Source organism: Prionailurus viverrinus, unplaced genomic scaffold (assembly GCF_022837055.1).
Source record: "Prionailurus viverrinus isolate Anna unplaced genomic scaffold, UM_Priviv_1.0 scaffold_33, whole genome shotgun sequence".
NCBI lineage: Eukaryota > Metazoa > Chordata > Mammalia > Carnivora > Felidae > Prionailurus > Prionailurus viverrinus.
Genome location: NW_025927604.1, coordinates 8,463,519 through 8,484,760, shown reverse-complemented (window position 1 = coordinate 8,484,760; position 21,242 = coordinate 8,463,519). Strand labels below are relative to the sequence as shown.

The window sequence follows — 21,242 nt, the reverse complement described above, 5'->3', positions numbered from 1 at the left end:
AAGAATTTTAATAACCAGTATTTTTGTACCTAATGCATTAACATCTTGTCATTAATTCTCATAAATATTCTTTCATCCACCCACCCACCCATGCATCGGTCCATTCATTCATTTATTCAAGTAGCCAACATTTATTGAAGGCCCGTATTCAAGCATGGTGCTAGAGACTATTGTTCCCATTTCGTCGTGGAAAGGAAGTTCCACGACTTGCTCGAATTTACTGAAAAAATTGCGTCTCAATAGGAAACAGAATTGATTCAGGTGGTTTCCATGAAGGAGCTCTTTCCAGAGGTGTAGACAGGATTGAAGGAAGACAAAGCATAACGAAGCACCCAGACATCGGTAGCAGTGAGAAGCTAGGACCGCAGGGCGAGGGGAGCTGGAGCTCAGAGAGAACGGGGCGCAGTGCGTGGGGAGCTGTCGGTGTTGGGTCCTGAGCTGCTGGTAGAGGATGAGCCAGGATGGAGGGGAGGACACGCTGTCTCCTCTCCCTGTGTCTTTCCAAGGACCCCCTTCGTCTGAGTCCAGCCAGTATACGTATGGCCAGGGAGCCCAGGGGAGGTCGTTCATAGAGGTCAGCCCGTGGGGCACAGAGCAGGGCAGACAATGAATTTGGACCAAGCAGGAGTATCCAGCCTCATGCCCAGAGGGAAAGTAGGGGAGCAGGAAGGTCAACTGTGCCTTGAGACTCCTAATCCTGTGCTCTCTTCTGACTCGGGACTGCTTGCATCTATGGCCTTAGGCTCCCTCAGTCAGTCAACTCTTCGTGCTAAGCCATCAACAAGCTGGGCGCTTACTCCTTGCCAGGGCCTGTGTGCATGACTCCTACCGACGTCCGCAAATAATGAGCTCAGCGACCTTGTCTCACTTATCTTTGAATTCTCCGGTCCCAGTCCCTGGGCCCTGGGGGACATTCCAGCCACATTGACCATCAGGAGCTCCCGAGAACCACTAGGAAGTGCGCCGAAGGAAGCCGCCAGAGCGAGCCCTGAGGGGAGTGTTGGTGCCCCAATCACCTTCATGGGGCCTGGGAAGGAGAGCGTGCGGTATGTTTGTATGTTCGAGGGCTGAGGCCTCTGATGCTCTGGGAATTTGCGCCACTTCCGACGACAGAGCTGGGAGGCCGGTGTCTCAGTTCCAGAACGTCTCCACTCTGCTGAGCCCTTCCTCACTCTTGGCTCTCCACGCTGGCCGCAAAGTCTCAGGCCACGTCTGTGAGGGCTGCGGGCGAGCCCCGGAAAGCCGAGCTTGCCCCCTTCCTCCAGACTGTGTCCCGGTGACAGAGTGATATATGTCAAGGTTTGAACGGCTTTATCTCACAGGATCTGCCGGGCTACAGCAAACAACGGCTGTGTGTAAACAGCCCGGCCCTGTTCAAACACCGTCAGTGAGAATGTCAACAAGAAATGGAAAGATTTGAAGACTGTGGCTGTCGGCAGTCAGCCTCCCGTGTTGTCACAGTCTATTTCTTTCCTTTTTTTCTTTTCTTTTTCTTCCTTCCTTCCTTTCTCTCCTTTGTTCCTTCTCTTTCTTCCTTTCTCTCTTTCTTTCTCTCTGTTTTTTTTTCTTTCTTCCTCTTTCTTTCCTTGTTTTTCTTTGTTCTTCCTTTCTTTCTCTTTCTCTTCGTTTTTTTCTTTCTCTCTTTCTTCCTTTCTCTTTCTTTCTCTCTGTTTTTCTTTCTTTTTTCTTTTCTTCCTCTTTCTTTCCTTCCCTCTCTTTCTTTCTGTTCTTTCTTTCTCTTTGTTTTTTCTTTTTTTTCTTTCTTCCTCTTTCTTTCCTTCTTTCTCTTTCTTTCTGTTCTTTCTTTCTTTCTTTTTCTTTCTTTCTTTCTTTCTTTCTTTCTTTCTTTCTTTCTTTCTGGAAAAGTGCAAAAGAATCACAAAGGACTATCCTATCACTTGCTTCTGTTTAGTGTTTTTTAACCCCTCTCCATTTTTATCTATGTTAACATACACTCACAGCTCGTAGATGCATTAGGTGATCTTTATTACCTGGAGCCTAGGAAATCCTGCAGGCCATCCTTGACACCTCCTTTCTCCTCTCTTCTGTGCCCAGAATGCAAGCTGGGGACTCTAGCAGGATTTGAGAGAAAGGACTTTGAATGCGTGCCAGGAGTCATATTTCTAGAGCCCCCTCATGTACGTTCTCTTGTTTTACCGTTGGAATCCATTCTACTGAGTAGATTTTACAGAGGGAGTAGTGCAGTTCGGCAAGGGTAAGTGACTTGCCCGAGGTCACATAGCCCATAAATGGTGGCACTGAAGCCTGAGCCCAGGTCTCGTGTGTCCAACTTCTATCTCCCCCATTGGGTTCTGCTGCCTCAGATGAAGGATGCTCAGGTCATGATGTCACAGTTCGTGAGTTCCCGCCCGGCCTCGGGCTCCGAGCTGGTGGTGTATTCTGCTTGGGATTCTCTCTCTCCCTCTCTCTGCCCCGCCCCTGCCTGTGCTCTGTCTCTCTCTCTCTCTCTCAAAAATAACCATTAAAAAAGAAAGCAGTTTCTCATTCCACCATAAGGCAGGCTTTTATGGATCAACTAAGCGTTATCCCTGTATTCTAACGACCATCCACTTTCGTTTTCTTCTTTGTGTACTTTGTAAACCACCCAATTACAAATGGTGGCCTGCCCATCATGGAAATGTCTCCCAACCGGCCTCCTTCCACCTTCGCTTCCTCATACGGCTGCTGAGTCCCAAGTGCCACCCCCATCAGGCCCATCGTTGCCGATGACTCCCCTGGTGCCCACCACACAGGGTGATGGAATCAGAGGAAGGTGGCCTCCTCCAGTTTCTCCAATCCCAGCGAGTCCCGGAGGACAGCCGTGGCTGAGTGACGTCACACAGCATGTAAGTCCAGACTCTAGGCCTTTCCTGCTCTGCTCTCCTTCGAACCACGCACGCACCTGCTCTCCAGTCATTGCTTACTTTTCCTTTTATTTACCTCATGATTTCCACATCTGTCCTTGTCTTGCCTAGAAGACTCTTGTCTCTCTGTTTCTGAACCCTACTGAATCTGAAGGACCCAGGTCACACGCCATGTCTTTTTCCGGATCCCCTTGCTAGAAGATCTTTTGCTTCCAGGACCCTTTGCATTCTCTTTGCATGTAATCTGTGGATTTTTTTCAGGCACCTACCGTTCCCGAATTACAATTTTATTTGTGGGTGTTTTGGTATGTACGTCCATTCAACCATCTGGTCATTAAACGAATACTGAGTATTCAATTGCCATTTCTAAAATGTGTTTTTTATTTTTTATTTCAAGTAGGCTCCACATCCAACATGGGGCTTGAACTCATGACCCTGAGATTAAGAGTTGCATGGGGCCCCTGGGTGGCTCCGTCAGTTAAGTGACTGACTCTTAATTTTGGCTCAGGTCATGATCTCGCAGTTTGTGAGATCAAGCCCCAGGTTGGGCTCTGCGCTGACAGATTGGGATTCTCTCTCTCCCTCTCCCTGCCTCTCCCCCGCTCATGTGCACACGCACGAGATGTCTTTCAAAATAAGTAAAATTAAACAACAAAAAAGTCACGTGCTCCATTGACTGAGCCAGCCAGCCACCCCCATTTATGATTTCTTTTTTTTTAATGTTTATTTATTTTTGAGAGAGAAAGAGAGACAGGGCGTGAGCAGAGAAGAGGCAGAGAGAGAGGGAGACAGAACCCAAAGCAGGCTCCAGGCTCCGAGCTGTCAGCACAGAGCCTGATGGCCCGACCGTGGGGCTTGAACTCATGAACTGTGAGATCATGACCTGAGCTGAAGTTGGCTGCTTAACTGACTGAGCCACCCAGACACCCACCCCCTTCCCCCCACCCCCACCCCTGCCATTTATAATCTCTTGATTGCAAACTCTATGTAGGAAGAATCCAAACTCTATGTAGGAAGAATCTGCCAAAGAACCAGCACAATGCTCAAGCTGAATTTAGAAAGAAAGCAGCACATGGGGGACTGGCCTGGAGGAAGCGTGACGTCCAAGGTGGTTAGTGCTGGGCGGACCCGGAGGGAGAGGCTGGGGAGGTAGAATGGCACCAGCAAAGCTCAGAGTGGGGGATGGCATGCTGGGAACAGTGTGCTCTATGTGGTTTAAAGTTTGCTGGACCAAAGTGTTTAAAGAATGGAATGGTAGGAAGGGACTCTTCGCGTGGTGGACGGTACATGATGGGATGTCACTAATTTACTCCAGATACATAACAGACCCATTTGGGGAGATGTTCAAAACACCAAAAGAAAAATAAAGATACTGCTCTTTTCATGTAGGTGAGGCAAGCACCTCGCTAAAGGTTTTGTTCCAAGCACCAGGGATCCGGAGCTCAGGAAGAGGCAAGGAACAGAGGAGGGGGGTTAGAAGCTTGGTGGGTGGAGAAGGGAAGGAGGAATGACATTCCACATGGATGGAAATTGGCTTAACCAAAGAGTGAAGAAGAGAAGAGCCAAGTGGGTTCAGTTTGAGAAAAAGTAAGGAGGAGCAGTGGAAGAAATGCCTGGAAAGGGAGCCTGAGGACACCTTGTAGAAAGGCCCAGATTCCAGGCTGAAGGTTTCATGCATAATCACACAAAATCCAGTGGGAAATCTCAGAAAGCATCCTGAGGACATTTCCACTTCACCGATGGGGAAAATAAGATTGCCAGAGATGACATCGAGGTCTCTTGCCAAACTGGCAGGATCAGGATCACAGCTGGGCTTTCCAGTTCTTGGGACCACTCTTCTCAAACATATATACGCATATATTTTTGGAGTGACTTACCATTTACCTCCAAGTACACTTTTGGGCCATGACCAGCTTTATTCTCCTCTGAGTTTCTTTCAAAGCCTACTGGTGAATAATTTGTCTTGGGTGCGTCTAGTACCTTTCATCTAGAGATCTTAAGGAGCCTTAATGACAACCAAGCTTCATTATTTCTGTTTTGTGCATGAGGAAACTGACTCACAGAGGGTATGGCAATTTTCTCATTCATGCTGAGAGTTATTACCAGAACCATGAATGAAACCCAGGATGAAACTTGAATTCATAAACCATTAAACCATGTATCCTTTATAGTAGCGGAGTTTACTATTATAATGACACCTTTGTATTGAGAGTTCATTCCTTTATTCTATTATTAAATCTTGGCTTATGAGGGGCCGAAGCATCTCACTACAATGCCAGCTTGAGTTGTTCTGCAATGCAAAGCGAGGTGAGAAAAGTTGTTGCGTGTTTTGGTGATGCCCAGGCCATTCAGAGTTTCTTGTTTTCATCCATCCATCCATCCATTTATTAATTCATTCCATTATCATATATCTGAGTCCCTATTACATCATCTGGAGGATGGGCAGAGTAATATTACCATTAGCAAAAGGCTGTTTTGAGAAGTAAGATAATCTCGATAAAGCACATTGTCTAGCACACAGTAAGCCCTTACTCAAAATAATAGTTATTGTCATTAAATGAGTGATTTCAAGTGCCAGATGGAAAGACAAAAAATGGTTCTTTCACAGCCTTATTTATGGGTGGAGAAGGTAAGGTTGCATCTGAAGGGTGGATTAATTCCTGAGAAAGAGGTAGTGCCCTCAAATTAAAAACTGGAACAGAGCAGATGTGTCTCAGGTAGACCAGATTGGGGTTCTTTGAATTTGGACCACGAAGTGTCAGGAGAGCTAGGAAGGTACTTTTGGGTAGTGGGTGTAAAATTGACACCAGCCACTTAGAAATGGGCTGGGAATGAAGAGACACAGAAAAGAAACACAGACAGGGGTGCCTGGGGTGGCTCAGTCAGTTAGGTGTCTGACTTTGGCTCGGGTCATGATCTCACCCTCCATGGGTTCGAGCCCCACATCAAGCTCTGTGCTAACAGCTCAGAGCCTGGAGCCTGCCTCAGATTCTGTGTCTCCCTCTCCCTCCACCCTTCCCCATTCTCTCTCTCTCTCTCTTTCAAAAGTAAATGTACATTAAAAAAAAAAAAAAGCAGAAAAAATGCAGATGAAATGGGGTGGAGCTTCTAAGTCCTGCACAGCTATCTAGTGGTTTATGGTAGGATCAAAACCATATAGACTGATAGTCTGGCCTGTTAAAATTCCCTTTATTCTCTGTTTATTTTCCCAATACTCTTCCTTCATATCGAACACAATTTTTGTCCAAGTTCCCACCTGTGCACTGGTGCTCAGGATATATCGGAGACAGTGTTAAAAAGGAAGCAGCCAACCTCAGAGAGAGCCAGGGGAATGCCCCTGAGAAGTGCAAACATAGGGAGACCCTCTTTCTATGGCTCATTTGGGATGAGATATGTTTGATATTACTAGGAAACTGCCAGTTCATAGAGCCTCTTACAACGTCAGTCCTCTGTGTGTCCGAAAAACTGGGTTTACGATCTTTCCCAATCTGCACACAAAAATCCGGAAGTTGTCAAGGAAAATGTCGATAGATTTGGTTTCATAAAAGATAAAAACTTCGGGTGGCAAAAAGTACCAAAGCCAAAACTGAATGACAAGCAACAGGCTGGAGGAAAAAGTTTGCAAACTATAACACAGATTTTAACATTATAATAAAAAGGGATATCCACAATACATAAAGAGCTCCTATAAATCAACAAGAAAGGCCAATGGACAAAATGTATAAGCAGATAACTTCAGAAGAAACAGAAACTCAAAATGCTCATCTTCAATAGTAATTGAAGGAATACCACTGAAAACAGATGTCATTTTGTTTGCTCATCAGATTGGCAAAAATCAAAAAGGTTTATAACGGTGAATACTGGCAAATGTAAAGGTAGTTTTCTCTACTGATAGTGAGAATGCTAACTTGTGTAGCTTTTTTATTATTTATTTGTTTTTAAAATTTATTTATTTTGAGAGAGTGTGTGCATGCGCGTGTGTGCAAGTGCACAGAAGAGGGGCAGAGAGAGAGATAGAGAGAGAGAGAGAGAGAGAGAGAGAGTTACAATCAGGCTCTGCACTGTCAGCAAGGAGCCCAACTAGGGGCTCGATCCGTTAGCTGTAAGATCATGACCATTGTGACCTGAGGTGAAACCAAGAGCCAGACGCTCAACCAACTGAGCCACTCAGGAGCCCCACTGGTGTAGCCTCTTTTGTTTTAAGTTTATTTATTAATTTTGAATGAGGCAGAGAAAGCATGTGTAGGAGGGTCAGAGAGAGAGAGAGAGGGAGAGAGAGAATCCCAAGCAGGCTCCGTGCTTTCAGCACAGAGCCTGATGTGGGGCTTGAACTCATGAAACGTGAGATCATGACCTGAGCAGATATCAAGAGTTAGACATGTGACCTACCAAGTCCCCCAGGCGCCCCTGGTGTAGCCTTTTTAAAGGCCAGTTTGACAGAATCTCTAACTATTTAAAAAAACATTTTTTTTTTACATTTATTTATTTTTTGAGAGACATAGAGAGACAGAGCACAAGTTGGGGAGGGGCAGAGAGAGAAGGAGACACAGAATCCGAAGCAGGCTCCAGGCTCCGAGCTGTCAGCACAGAACCCGTCGCGGGACTTGAACTCACCAACGGTGAGATCATGACCTGAGTCAAAGTCTGACGCTTAACCGACTGAGCCACCCAGGCGCCCCAAGAATCTATAACTATTTAAAGTATGCCTACCTTCTGATACAACAATTTCACTTTAAAAATTTTTTTTTCAACGTTTTTTATTTATTTTTGGGACAGAGAGAGAGAGAGCATGAACGGGGGAGGGGCAGAGAGAGAGGGAGGCACAGAGTCGGAAACAGGCTCCAGGCTCCGAGCCGTCAGCCCAGAGCCTGACGCGGGGCTCGAACTCACGGACCGCGAGATCATGACCTGGCTGAAGTCGGACGCTTAACCGACTGCGCCACCCAGGCGCCCCCAACAATTTCACTTTTAGGAATCTATGCTATTCAAGTATGTCCACATGAAGGCAAAAAACACACACACACACACACAAAAAAACCCCAAAAAACCGCAGCCATGTCAACTGTAACAATGTTGTGATAGGGAGAAAATACTGATAACATCTAAGCACGGGCAGCACTCTCCTAAGCACTTTGTAACAACAGACCATAGGAGGAAACCGAGGAACTGACAGCTAGGGTGTTGGCAGAGACGGGATTTCAGCCCAGTCTGTCTCCAGAATCTGTTCTTAACTACTATGCTGTTTAAAGGAAAGTAAATAAAAGCCCATACCATGGAATATAGCACAGCAGTTCAAAAGAATGAGGTAAATCTGTTTACAGACATGGAGAGCTAAGACGTGCTATTAATTAAGGGAAAAACCAAGTTGCAAAACACTATGACCTGATATAATGCCGTCAATGTGGGGAAGAAAGTACATTTGTGTGTAAGTGCAAATATATATGTATGAATATAAGGTAAAGGCCTTGAGTGACAGGAGAATGTGTGGTGTGTAGAGAGATTTGGGAGAGTAATTTTTTTTTTTGTTTCATTTTTTTTAATTAATTTATTTTTTTTTTAACGTTTATTTATTTTTGAGACAGAGACAGAGACAGAGCATGAACGGGGGAGGGGCAGAGAGAGAGGGAGACACAGAATCGGAAACAGGCTCCAGGCTCCGAGCCATCAGCCCAGAGCTTGACGCGGGGCTCGAACTCACTGACCGCAAGATCATGACCTGAGCTGAAGTCGGAGGCTCAACCGACTGAGCCACCCAGGTGCCCCTAATTTTATTTTCTTAAATTCACATCCAAATTGGCATATAGTGCAACAATGACTTCAGGGGTAGATTCCTTAATGCCCCTGATCCATTTAGCCCATCCCCCCTCCCACACCCCCTCCAGCAACCCTCAGTTTGTCCTCCATATTTATGAGTCTCTTCGGTTTTGTCCCCCTCCCTGTTTTTATATTCTTTTTGTTTCCCTTCCCTTAGGTGCATCTGTTTTGTCTCTTAAAGTCCTCATACGAGTGAAGTCATAGGATTTTTGTCTTTCTCTGACTGACTAATTTCACTTAGCATAATACCCTCCAGGTCCACCCATGTAGTTGCAAATGGCAAGATTTCCCTCTTTTTGATGGCCGAGTAATACTCCATTGTGTATATAGCCCACATCTTCTTTATCCTTTCATCCATCAATGGACATTTGGGCTCTTTCCATACTTTGGCTATTGTTGATAGTGCTGCTTGAGGCATGTTTCATATATATCTGGTTTCTTTTCACTTTTAGAAGAACGCATGTGTGCATTACTTTGGTAAAAAAGAATTGTTCTATTGGCCAAGAAAAAAAAAAAAAAGGTTTAACTCATATCAACAGTCTTCTTTTCTTGCACGTGAACAATGGTGGGGGTCTTGGACAAAAATCTTCTCCGGTAGGGCTTTTTCTAGCCTATTGTAGAAGGTGCCCATTAACTGTATCTTGTTGATCAGTACCTTTTCTTCTCAAATAAGGTTTTCATGTAGAGCGTTTGGGACCATGACTTCCTGTTAGCCCGCGGAGCGTCATAAAAGTATACAGCCAGTCATTGAAATATTAATTTGGAAACTGCGAACCACACGGTGCTTTCGCTTTGCGTATTTTATTGTCTTCAGGGAAAAAGATCCATAATCACGGATCACCTCTTATTTTGCTCCAATGCATAAGCAAGAGTGTCTGGCTCACTCTTGTTCTCTTGGTGTGGTTGTGGCGGCAGGAATGAGTCACTCAACATACAGATTTAAAGGACTTACCTTTTGACCAGAAGTCAGTGTTATTATCTGAGAGGAAAGGGCTGTGCCGGATCCTCCAGGGCCTCTTCCTGCTTAAGTCCAAGTGGCTTTGACACAAAGCAAAACGATGTTGCTGCTGGAAAATTTACTGATTAAATTGCTACTTTTACAAGGTTCGCGCTTCAGGACTCAGACGCTCCATGTGTGAGCTTATCTCTCACGTGCCAGCGAGAAAGGTTCTTAAGATTCTTACTACTTAATGGATAACAGATTGTAGCTTTTTTGGAGTGGCCCATCTATCTTACTCCAGTTTTCCAATTTTTGAGATTTTAATGTTCTCCTAAGCATCCTTACAGGAAAAAAAAAAAAACCTCTTATTCACTCAAAGACTGTCTTTCTCTTGTTCTGCAGCTGTAAGTAGTGTGTGCAAACGATTTTGTATCTGTTGTTCACTCAACCTTATTTCCAACACACCTTTTCACGTACTTGCCAAAATTTCATGCGCTTGACATAAATCCAACATACCTGCCAGGATTCTTTCTGTTAACGCGACAGAGCTTGGATTCTTCCCCAATTGTTGGACAATTGGGCCCATTCTAGGTTTTAGTCATTATGCACATTCTGAATAGCCCTGCTATAAACATCTTTATGCAAGTTCTCCCCTCCCCTCCCCTTTGGATCATTTCCTTAGAAACGTTATTTCCTTAAATGGGTTTACTGGGTCAAAGGGGCTCAATGAACAATTTTATAGCTCTTGGCACATATTTTTCAGATTGCGCCCTGGGTGGATCTGACCAATGGCACGGGCCGCGAGAGGGCAGGAATGCGGGGGAGCGGCCCCTATAACCACCCATCTTCCGTCCCCCCAAAGGCAAGGACCTGGAGAAGGCCTGCGGATGGAAGCAGTTTTCTATCGCCCTCTTGTTCTCTTCCTGATTCGTGTTTAAGGCCAGGCTGGGAGACTGCCGGGGACGTGCACAAAGCCTTTTCGGATTCCAGCACTTCTGCCCTGGGGGCGGAAAAAACCCTTCCAGGCCCTCCATCCCAGGACTAGCATTCCGGTTCCCGACTCCCGTCGCACCCTCCCCCTGCCTTTCCACTGAAACCTCCGCGGCCCAGGCAGGCCCCTCGCCAGCGCACGGCTCTGCAGGCGAGGGCAGCGACTGGCGGTCGCTATTATTTTGGCGCGGGTGATGCAAGGCCCGCATAGCTGCGCGCTGAGTCAGCGGGGGCGGGCCGGCCCAACCCCCCCCCCCCAACTCCAGCCTCCACGACCCCCCGGGCGGAACCGGACGGTGGGGGTGGGGGTGGGGTGGGGGCGGCGGGCCGACCCCCGAATCCGCGGGGTCGCCCTCGGGGGCAGGGGCAGGCGGGAGCTGGGCCGCCGGAAGACCCCCGCGCCGGGCGCGCTCTCCCCTCCCCCAGCTGCAGCTCGGCGGGTCAAGTGAGGCGGTGACCGCGCGCCCGGCAGTTTACCCTCGGAGAACTCAAAGAGGGGGAGGAGGAAGCGGGGAAGGAAGGAGGCTCCAAAAGGAGAAACGCGACGCGGCGCGGACTAGAGGAAGCGAAAAAAATGGAGGCGAAGGGGCGACGGCAGGCGGAGGCCGGCGGGCGGGCGGGGGCGGCGGCGCGCGCGCGCGCGGCGGGGCGGGGCGAGCGGGGGCGCGCGCCGGCGGCCGCGGCCCGAGGGGCTTGTGGGTAGCGGCTGCGCGCGGCCGGAGACGGGCGCCGCGCGGGAGTGTGCGAGGGGAGCGGGCTTGTGGGACCGAGGCGGCCGCGGCGAGCATGGGGGCGGGCTGGCGGCGGCCGTAGTTGTCTGAGCCCGGGCTTCAAGCCTCCCGGAGCCCCAGAGGGCGGGGCGGTCCGGGCCCGGCGGTGGCCGCGCCGCTTCCCCGCTCCCGCCCTCGGAGTCCTGAGGGAGCCCGCGGCGGACGAGCGGACCGGGCGGCGCGAATCTGACTGAGGGGCGGGGACGCCGTCTGCTCCTCGCCGCTCCCGGCCGGGCCGGGCGGCCCCTCGGACGGCCCCAGGCCCGGGACCGGCGCGGAGACCCGGAGCCGGGGCTAGAGGCGGGCGGTGGGCCCTGGCGGAGCCCCGCCCGGGGCCGGCGGTTCGGGGGCGGCGCTAGGCCCCGAGGCGCCCGGGCCGGAGCGCGGGGGAGCGGGGAGTGCGGGGCCGGGCGGCGGCGGCATGAGCCGGCCCCCGGCGACGGGGAAAATGCCCGGCGCCCCCGAGGCCGTGTCGGGGGACGGGGCGGGCGCGAGCCGCCAGAGGAAGCTGGAGGCGCTGATCCGAGACCCTCGCTCGCCCATCAACGTGGAGAGCTTGCTGGTAGGTGGCCGGGGCCCCCGGCGCCCTCCCCGCTCTACGAGCGCCTGCCTCCGATCCCCCCTCTGTGCCCACCCATCCGTGGGAGGGAGGTCTCGCCCCACCCCGCCCAGCTTCCGGCAGCCGGGCCCCGGGTCGGAGGCCAGACACTCCTGCGACTAAGTTCCAGCAGGAGGGACCCACGTTTGATTCCCTCCCTTCCACCTCCCGGCGCCGGTGTCCCCCGCGGCCGCCCCCTTTCCTGGAGCCTTGGGAGGGGAACACCCCTCTTCTCCTTCCCGCCTGCCCTCTCGGTTTGGGGAGGTGGGGGTGCAGGGTTTGCTCTTTCATTCAGCGGACTAGCCAGTTTGAAAGAGCGGCGTGCTGCGTGGGGACGCGGGGTCGGAGCCGGGGAGGCGAAACCTGATGCTCTCGCTGTGGGGAGTCCCCACCTGGGGTGGATGACAAAGAGCTGTCCTCGTTCTCCCTGCAGTCTGCCACCTTGAAACGCGTCGCTAAAGTTTTCGTGTGGCTTCAGGTGTCCTTGAACCTCCAGGGTTGCGATTAGTGCATTGTAACTTCTGCAGATTTAGTTGTGCGAGGTTGTTGAGCCCGAGCCGAAGACTCCAGTCTGCATTGCCGAGTAGAATCAATCTGTCCTTTTCATTGCGTCTGTCTCCCAAGACAGCCCGGAAAATACAAGTGAATAAGCACGTGAAGTCCGCTAGCTGGCCCTCGATTAAGGAAGAAGTATTTTTTTTTTTTTTTTTTTTTACCAACTGGAAATGCACCGTGGGGGGAGGGGGGATTGCTTATTTCTTATTTTTGTTTTGTTAGGTTAGACGATTGTATCTCAGACGCTTTGGTTCGTGTGCTCTTTGTGGGAAAAGGAGGTGTGGATTTTTACCCTGGGGAGGCGGAGAAAGTGAGAAAGACGCTCCGGATGTTAGATCGGCCCTGGAGGACCAGCATTTGTGTGGGTGACGCTCGGCTGCGGTGGGTCTTCCCGCCCAGAACCCACGTTCCGTTCTAGTCCCCGCGTCGGGAAACCGGGCGACTGTGTGTGCTGAGAACTGTGCCTCCTCCCTTTCCAGTGGTGAACTGACTTTTCTTCCGAAGTCACTGGTCATCTTTTGAGGTTTCTGGAGCCCTTTGCAGGGTGACTCAGTGCTCAACTTTGGCCAAAGTGCAGGAACTGCCCGAAGAGCGCGTCTCTTGCTGTGCGGGGGGCAGAACGCGGCGATGCGCCGCGTCCTGGCTCGAGCGTTGGGCGCTTGCCTCCGCCGCGTTTTGTGTGCTGCCGTGGGTGTGTTTTCCCGGCACGGCGGCCCCCCTGGTCGGGCTTCGGGCGGCTTCGGGCGGCTTCGGCGGGGGGCAGGAGGGGTTGCGTGAAGGGCATAGCTCTTCCTGCGCCAGAGCAGGGACTCTGGGCTTCGCTCCCAGCATTTTCGCTGCGGTATTTTGCTAGCAAAACTTTGACCCAAGGCCAGAAAGTTCAGTTAAAAATAGCGCCGCGAACCTCCAGGATTCGTCAGGTTCGTATTCAGCCCCAGACAGAAAGGTTTTGCACGTCACTGTCATTTCTTGGGTCTTGACCGATGTTCGCTCTCCAGGTTATTTTGAGCCCGAGCCCGAGCCCAAGCTGTTTTCTGCCCGTGACGGGTTCGTGCGTTCCATTTCTTACGGTGTTTTCTAAACCACTAAGACGAAGGCTGGTTTTGAAAGTGAAACGTCACGCATGTTTAGTAAACAGTTGGGCCCATTCATTGGTGGCGTGCTCAGTCCCGCCGGGACACTTGACGCTTTCAGTAAGGTGACGACGTGTTGTTGGTGTGAGAGCTGACGTTGGATGCTGCTGGCCGGACACGTTTTGCTGTTGCTGTTCCAGTTGATTGAGTGTTGTGGTTCTGAGTTGGAGTGAACCTAACCAGGCCAAAAACTGGCCCTTACTCTTCTTTGGAGCCAGGTTGCAGGGCTTCTGTTGCGAATTGATGAGCTGAAAAAAAATCTCAACTGTGTTGTAGTTAGTTTTAAGTTACGTGTGTTTCATTGTGCAAGATAGAATGAGTTCGTCTTTCTGTGTGTGTGTGTAACACAAAATTTACCATTTTAACCATTTTTAAGTGTACGGTTCTGTGGCATTAATTACACTCACGTTGTCGTACAGCCGTCACCACTACTCCATTCATTTCCAGGAATTTTTTTATCCTTCTAGACAGAAACTCAATGAATTAATCTTTACAAGAGCGTTATAAAAACATACTTCTTGAAATACTCATGATAGAATGGTTGGGTTGCAGCCTGCGTGTCACCGTTGATTGTTGTTTCACCGAATACGGCATTTCTTTTGGTTTTATTATAGAAAACGAGTATTTTTTTCTTTAACAGAGGAAAAAACTTAAGAACACAGCGTGGGTCTTAGTTACTTCCTTCAGGAGTTCGGAGAGCACCATTTAAAGTCACGTACTAAGATGACAAAAGTATGGAGATGCAATACACCAGAAGTTACTGTATAATTATTCTTAGAGGGTAAAATCTGTAGGAAAAAATGTTACGTGAGAGTACACGCAAAGCGCTTAACTCAGTGCTTGGTGCCTAGTTGTGCTCGTTAAATTTAGCTCACTTGTGCTTGCCTTTAGCACAGTTAATTGCTTTAAATTTCCTTTGAAAAGGAAAATGATTTTATTGGCAACTATTCCTTGCTATATAATTTTCAGTAAGCAGCATTATAATCTGAATTTGCCATCAGAGAAGTGCTAGCAATCATCAAGCATAGATAAAGGTGGATTCTAAGTGCACGTCAGTGTTAAAAGGCTAAGTTTTCTCTACAGAGGCTCCTTGCTTTACTACATGGGTCCTTAAATTAATCTGAAGAGAGTATATCCCTTTTGTGTTTGCAGGTTGTGGGCTGCTTGGTATTATTTAAAAATAGAGTTTTGAGAGAGGTTTGTTTCTGTAATACTTTTTTTGGAGGGGAGGGATTTCGGTGGTGTGCTTTTGTAGTGTTTGAAACTTTTTGGTAAACACCCATGTTTTGTTGTTAGGACTCAGCTTCTCATACTGTTTTCCCAAATAATCTGCTAAAAAGAATTGTACTTTAGCGTTGTGCTGGAGAGAGTTTAGTTTAGTTTGTAATCTTTATACCCAGTGTGGGGCTCAAACCCATAACCTCAAGATCTACCAACTGAGCCAGCCAGGTGCAGTTGGAAAGATGTCTTTCCCAAGCTCTGCTTTTGGGTTTTGATGTGTTTTATTCTTTAAAAGAGTGGATGGTTATAATAACCTGTAGGATTCAGGCTTGAGTAAACTTACGGAAGACTCGTGCTGATGGGGAAAGGCGATTAAAATTTTATTTATGAACTTGAGTGACTTAGAATACAAAATGCTTTACTTGATTGATTTCATTATACTGGTAAACTGTATGAAAATATTTACCGCAGTGCTTAGATTTCAGCTTAGTACTGGTTATCGACCTAATTATAGTAGAATTTTATGTGTATTTTTTCCCCACTGTGTAATAAGTGCAACTACCATAAAGATATAAAAGTGAAGTGAAATAAAAATTGAAAAATTGTTTTATACACGTTCTTCTTTGTGAAATAAAAATTGGGCATCTTTAGCATCAATGGGATTACTTTACTTTAAAACTTGCTCTTTTGGGGCGCCTGGGTGGCTCAGTTGGTTAAGCATCCGTCTTCGGCTCAGGTCATGATGTCATCAGGCTCTGCGCTGACAGCTCAGAGGCCTGAGCCTGCTTTAGATTCTGTCTTTCTCTCTCTTTGCCCCTCCCATGCCTGTGTGCTTTCTCTCTCTCTCTCTCACTCGCTCGCTCTCAAAAATAAATAAACTTAAAAAAATTTAAAAAAACTTGCATTTTTATGATTATTAAAGAAAATGAATTGGCTGGAGAGGTTTCAAAAAGTAATTTATGGCATTTGCTGTTTAGGTGAAGTTGAGTGTCTTTGAAAGTACAGATTCACAGTCCCTCACCCACAATTTGCTATATGTAAAGAACTCTCAAAACCAAGTTTTTGGTAAAACTTACGTGATGATAACATCTGACCAGATCTGATCTGAGAATATTTATAATCAGTTTGTCCCTCTTGGTGTAAGTAGGAATAGCTTTCCTTGGGGAAACACTAATGTGTTTGATTTCAGGGTACTACTGTAGACTCAAAAGAGGGTTTTCAGGAATGTAGTGTATATGGTATATGTACTCTATTACCATTCTGAAATCTAAAATATTCTGAATTTGGAAACATCTTGCCCTAATATAAGGGTAATGTAGACTTCTATATGTTTTAAATACTGTAGTTGTAAAGAAATTGTGAGTAATTATCTTGAAACCTAAGTTGTTTTGGTTGAGTCATGAGCTCATAGTTCTCTTTTCCCATTTTGAATTCTGAAATATTCTAAACATTAAGAGAATATAGAGCGCAAATATGAATTATGAAGCATAAAATACAAACATCCATGAAGTCACTGCCCAATTGGATGAACAGAACACTAGCATTTTGAAGTTACTGTGTTTGGGTGTTGCTGCTGCTTCATCAGTCTTTCTGCGTCCTCTCCTATTACCTTGGCATTTTTGTATTCTTTCTTTGCTTTATTTTGTAAATTACATTTGTATATTCCCCTAAACAGTACTGTTTAGCTTTACTTATTTCTTTAACATTTAAAAAAAGTTAAAACGTATGTAGTGTGTTCTTTTGTGACTTGCTTTTTCCAGTCAAAAGTTTTATTTCTAAGATGCACCCACAATGTGGTTTATTCATTTCAGTGCTACAGAAACCAGTCTTCAGTGCTCCGCTCTATTTGATGGATATTTAGATTGTTATTCTTTTCTTTTCTACTGTTATGGACGTTGTTGCTGTGAACATCACTGGAGTCCGTGTGAAGGACTAGGCTATCTGTAGGCTAGGGTATATATTTAGGAGTGGACTTTGTTGGGTTTTCAGATACGCTATTTGCAACATAACAAAGTAATGGGCAGAGTTAAAATTTCTCCCCAACATTTTATTATGGAAAATTTCAAAGTATAGTAAAGTTGAAAGAATTGATAGTGAACATCTGTATACTTTCCAACTAATTAATATTTAGCTGTATTTGCTTTATTACATCTATCAGTACGTTTATCCTTTATCCATCCATCAGTACGTTTTTTTGTTTTTGATTCATTTAAGTTGTAGCTATCAGTATGCTTGTCTTTTAAATACCTCAGCATGCATTTCTTTCTCTTTCTCTTTCTTTCTTTTTCTTTTCCTTCCTTCCTTCCTTCCTTCCTTCCTTCCTTCCTTCCTTCCTTCCTTCCTTCCTTCCATCCTTCCAGTTGGCTTTGTGCCCAGCATGGAACCCAGCATGGGGCTTGAACTCACCACCCTGAGATTAAGACCTGAGCTGAGACCTAGAGTCAGACGCTTAACTGACTCAGTCACGCAGGTGCCCCTGAATAAGTTAAAATTTTTTTTAAAGTACAGTCTCCCCCACAACGTGAGGCTTGTACTAACGACCTCAAGATTAAGGTGTACGCACGCTCTCCCCGCTGAGCCAGCCAGGGGCCCCTAGCGTGCATTCCGTTGAGTAGAGCTCAATATTTATTTAAGCTTTTTAAAGATTAAATTTACATACAATGAAATGCACAGATCTTAAGCGTACTATTGATGACTTTTGACAAATGTACACACCTGTGTAATACAAATCCTTATCAAGATACAGAACATTGTTACTAACCCAGAAATCTTCCTTATATGGCTTTTCAGCTAATTCCACATCCCATTCCCTTAGATTCTATCACTCTTCTGATTTTTTTTCCTACTAAAGATTACTTTAGCCTCTTGTAGAACGTCATATAAATGGAATCCTATGTAGCGTGTACTCTTTTGTATCTGGCTTATTTTATTTAGCTCAGCGTAGTTGTTGAGATTTAGCCATGTTATTGTGTATATCAACAGTTTATTCCTTTCTTAGGACTGAGAGCAGTATTCCATTATATGTATAAACCATAGTCTTTTAGCCATTTCCTGTTAATAGATATTTGGGCTGTTTTCAGTTTTTGGCTAGTATATATAATATACTTAGGCTTTTTTTTTTTTTTTTAAGTTTATTTATTTATTTTGAAAGAGAGCACAAGTAGTGGAGGTGCAGAGAGGGAGAGAGAGAATCCCAAGCAGGCTCCGTGCCACCAGTATGGGAGTCTGACGTGGGGGCTCAAACTCTCAAACCGTGAGATCATGATCTGAGCTGAAGTCAAGAGTCAGATACTTACCTGACTAAGCTACCCAGGTATCTCAGTGTACTTTGACTGTTAATAAAGCTTGCTAAGAACAATCTTATATTAAGTCTGTATGAGGACATGTTTTCATTTCTTTTGGGTAAATACCTAGTATTGGATTTGCTAGGTCATAGGATAGATAGGTGTGTGTTTAATTTTTAAGAGCTGCTAGAGGTAGGTGTATATGTAATTTTTAAGAACTGCCAGACTGGGGCGCCTGGCTGGCTGCTGTAGAGATTATTTAAAAATAAAATCTTAAGAAAAAAAAAAAAAGCTTCCAGATGCCTTTCCAAAGTGGTCATATAATTTTACATTCCCACAACAGTGAATGAGCATTCCAGTTCCTCCTCAACACTGAATTTTATTTTATTTTATTTTATTTCATTTTATTTCATTTCATTTTATTTTATTTTATTTTTATTTTATTTTACTTTATTTTACTTTATTTTTTAAATGTTTGTTTATTCTTGAGACAGAGCATGAGCAGGGGAAGGGCAGAGGGGGAGAGAGACACAGAATCTGAAGCAGGCTCCAGGCTCTAAGCTGTGAGCACAGAGCCCAAAGTGGGGATTGAACCCACGAATTGTGAGATCATGACCTGGGCCAAAGTCAGGCACTTAACCAGCTGAGACACCCAGGTGCCCCAACACTGAGATTTTTAAATTTTAGCCACTTTGTGGGTGGGTAGTGGTATCTTGGTGTGATTTTAATTTGCATTTCTCTGATAACTAATGATAATACTTTTTCAGGCACTTACTGGCCATTTGTGTACCTTCCTTTGTGAAATATTTGTTCAAATTTTTGCTCATTTAAAAAATTTGGGTTCTTAGGGAGCCTGGGTGGCTTAGTTGGGTAAACGTTGACTTTTGATTTTGGCTCAGGTCACCATCTCACGGTTTGTGGGATTGAGCCCGATGTTGGGCTCTGCGCTGACAGCTGGAGCCTGCTTGTGATTCTGTCTTTCTCCCTTTCTTTCTCTCTGCCCTTCTCCCCCACACTCTCAAAATAAATGAAGTAAACATTAAAAAAATTTGGGGTTTTCCCCTTTATTTTTATTATTGAGTTACACAAGTTCTTATGTGTCCTATATACAGTTCTTTCTCAAATATGTTTTGCCAATTTTTCCCCTAGTCTATGGCATGTTTTTTTTGTTTGTTAGTTTTGTTTCAGTCAATTTTTTATGATTATTGCCTTTCCTGCCTAAGAGGCTTGCTCTCCCCCTGTTACAAAGATATTCTCTTTTGCTTTCTTCTGAAAGTTTTATAATTTTAACTTTTATGTTTAGGTCTAGGATACATGTGAAGCCAGTTTTAGTGTATGGTGTGAGTTAGGGGTCAAGGTTCACCCCTCCCCCCCATATTTCCCATATCCAGTTGTTTAGATTATCTTGTACCATTTTTTTCCAGTTTTATTGATACATAACATATAACATTGTATAAGTTTAAGGTGTACGGTTGACACATGTATATTTTACCAAATGTTCACCACAGTGAGGTTACTTAACACATCCTTCACCTCACATATTTACCATGTGGTTGCTGCTATTTTTGTTAGTGTGAGAATATTTAAGATTTTTTTAGTAGCAACTTTCAAGTATACAATACAGTATTGTTAACTATAGTCACCACCAAATTCACCAATTTTTAATAAATACTTTTCTCATTGGATGGGTTTGGTGCCTTTGTCGAAAATGAATATGCTGATAGGTGGATTTTTTATTTGTCTCTCTACTGCTTAGTAACTACATTAAATTGTTAGATACAGTTATGTCATTTAACTCATGCTCTATTCATTTGTGGGTTCTGTTATTTAACCCATGCTCAGTTTATTTATTTTTTAGTTTTAATCTTTTTACCTGAAGGAAATGGGCAGACAGCCATGGCTGAAAAACCTAGATTTTATTTTTTTGAAGGGAAGAAAGATGTAAATTTTTTTAATTATAAAAATCATGTTCTTATTGTAAAAAGCTTAGGAAATAAAGGTATAAATTCAAATAACATATATAGTCTCCCCACGTAGAGTTAAATTAACATTTTGGTATAATCTGTCTGAAAAATTAAAGTATAAAAAAAGTAGAATTACATTGTACATGTGCTTTGCCATTTTTTTTTACACTTAATAATAGAACCTTTTGTATAGTCAAATTTATCAATCTTCTCACTAAAGACTGATTTCTGACTTAAATGTTATGTTTAGGACATCCTCCATCATCAAGATTATGGTATCATATACCTCAATTTTCTTTTAGTACTCTAATGATTTTATGTTTATTACGTTTGGAATTCTGTTGGAAACTGTGAAATAGGGGTACAAAGATTTTATCAGGAGGTTTGTCTAAGTATTAGAGCTCCCCAAATAATAATTAGAAGCCTTTGGTTATATCTCTGTATGTATTCCTTTTACTTTTAAAAGTTTATTTATTTTGAGAGAGACGGAGAGAGCATGAGCAGGGGAGGGCAGAGAGAGGAGAGAATCGCTAGTAGGTTCCTCCTTCAGCACAGAGCTGGACGCGGGGCTCAATATCACAACCTCGAGATCATGACCTGAGCCTAAATCAAGAGAGATGCTTAACCCACTGAGCCACTCAGGTGCCCCTATATCTTTGTATTCTTGTCTTAATCACTGTCTAGTTGGAGAGTGGTGCTTGGGAGAAGAGAGAGGGTAATGATTATAGATTTGGTTTTCATTTGGGTGTCTTGAGTTTTTTTATGGAATACTACTGCAGAACTATACTTAAAAATCCTGTTCTGTGCTAACTTTCAAAAAATATATCTATAAGCTGTTAGTGATAAAGGTTACTGGTGAAGAGAATGTGGATGACTTTTAGGGCAGCTTACGGCTTTTGAGAAAAAACCCACAAAATAACATTTTCCATTGGCAAGTTAGCCTATTATTTGGAGCTTAATATTTAAATTGTGAAATCATGGTGGCATTTGGGACTCTACTAAAACTATCTCCTCTTTATCCTTGATTGTAGTTACTCTTCCCTTTCATCTACTTTTTTTCTTTAAAAATATGATTGAATCATGGAGATATATGTGTAAATTCTGCAACT

General features: G+C 45.2%; 1 protein-coding gene across 2 annotated transcripts in view; it reads left to right on the top strand.

The window, feature by feature from the left end:
• Window positions 1–11,309: 11,309 nt before the first annotated feature.
• The window catches only part of ROCK2 (Rho associated coiled-coil containing protein kinase 2), a 141,826-nt gene continuing 131,893 nt past the window's right edge, over window positions 11,310–21,242 (top strand). The window contains exon 1 of one of the 2 annotated variants that reach the window (XM_047845184.1): window positions 11,310–11,940. In XM_047845184.1, the coding sequence (XP_047701140.1) occupies window positions 11,800–11,940 (141 nt within the window). In that variant the 5' untranslated portion in view covers window positions 11,310–11,799. The remainder of the gene's footprint in view (window positions 11,941–21,242) is intronic. The other variant, XM_047845185.1, reaches the window with a different exon arrangement.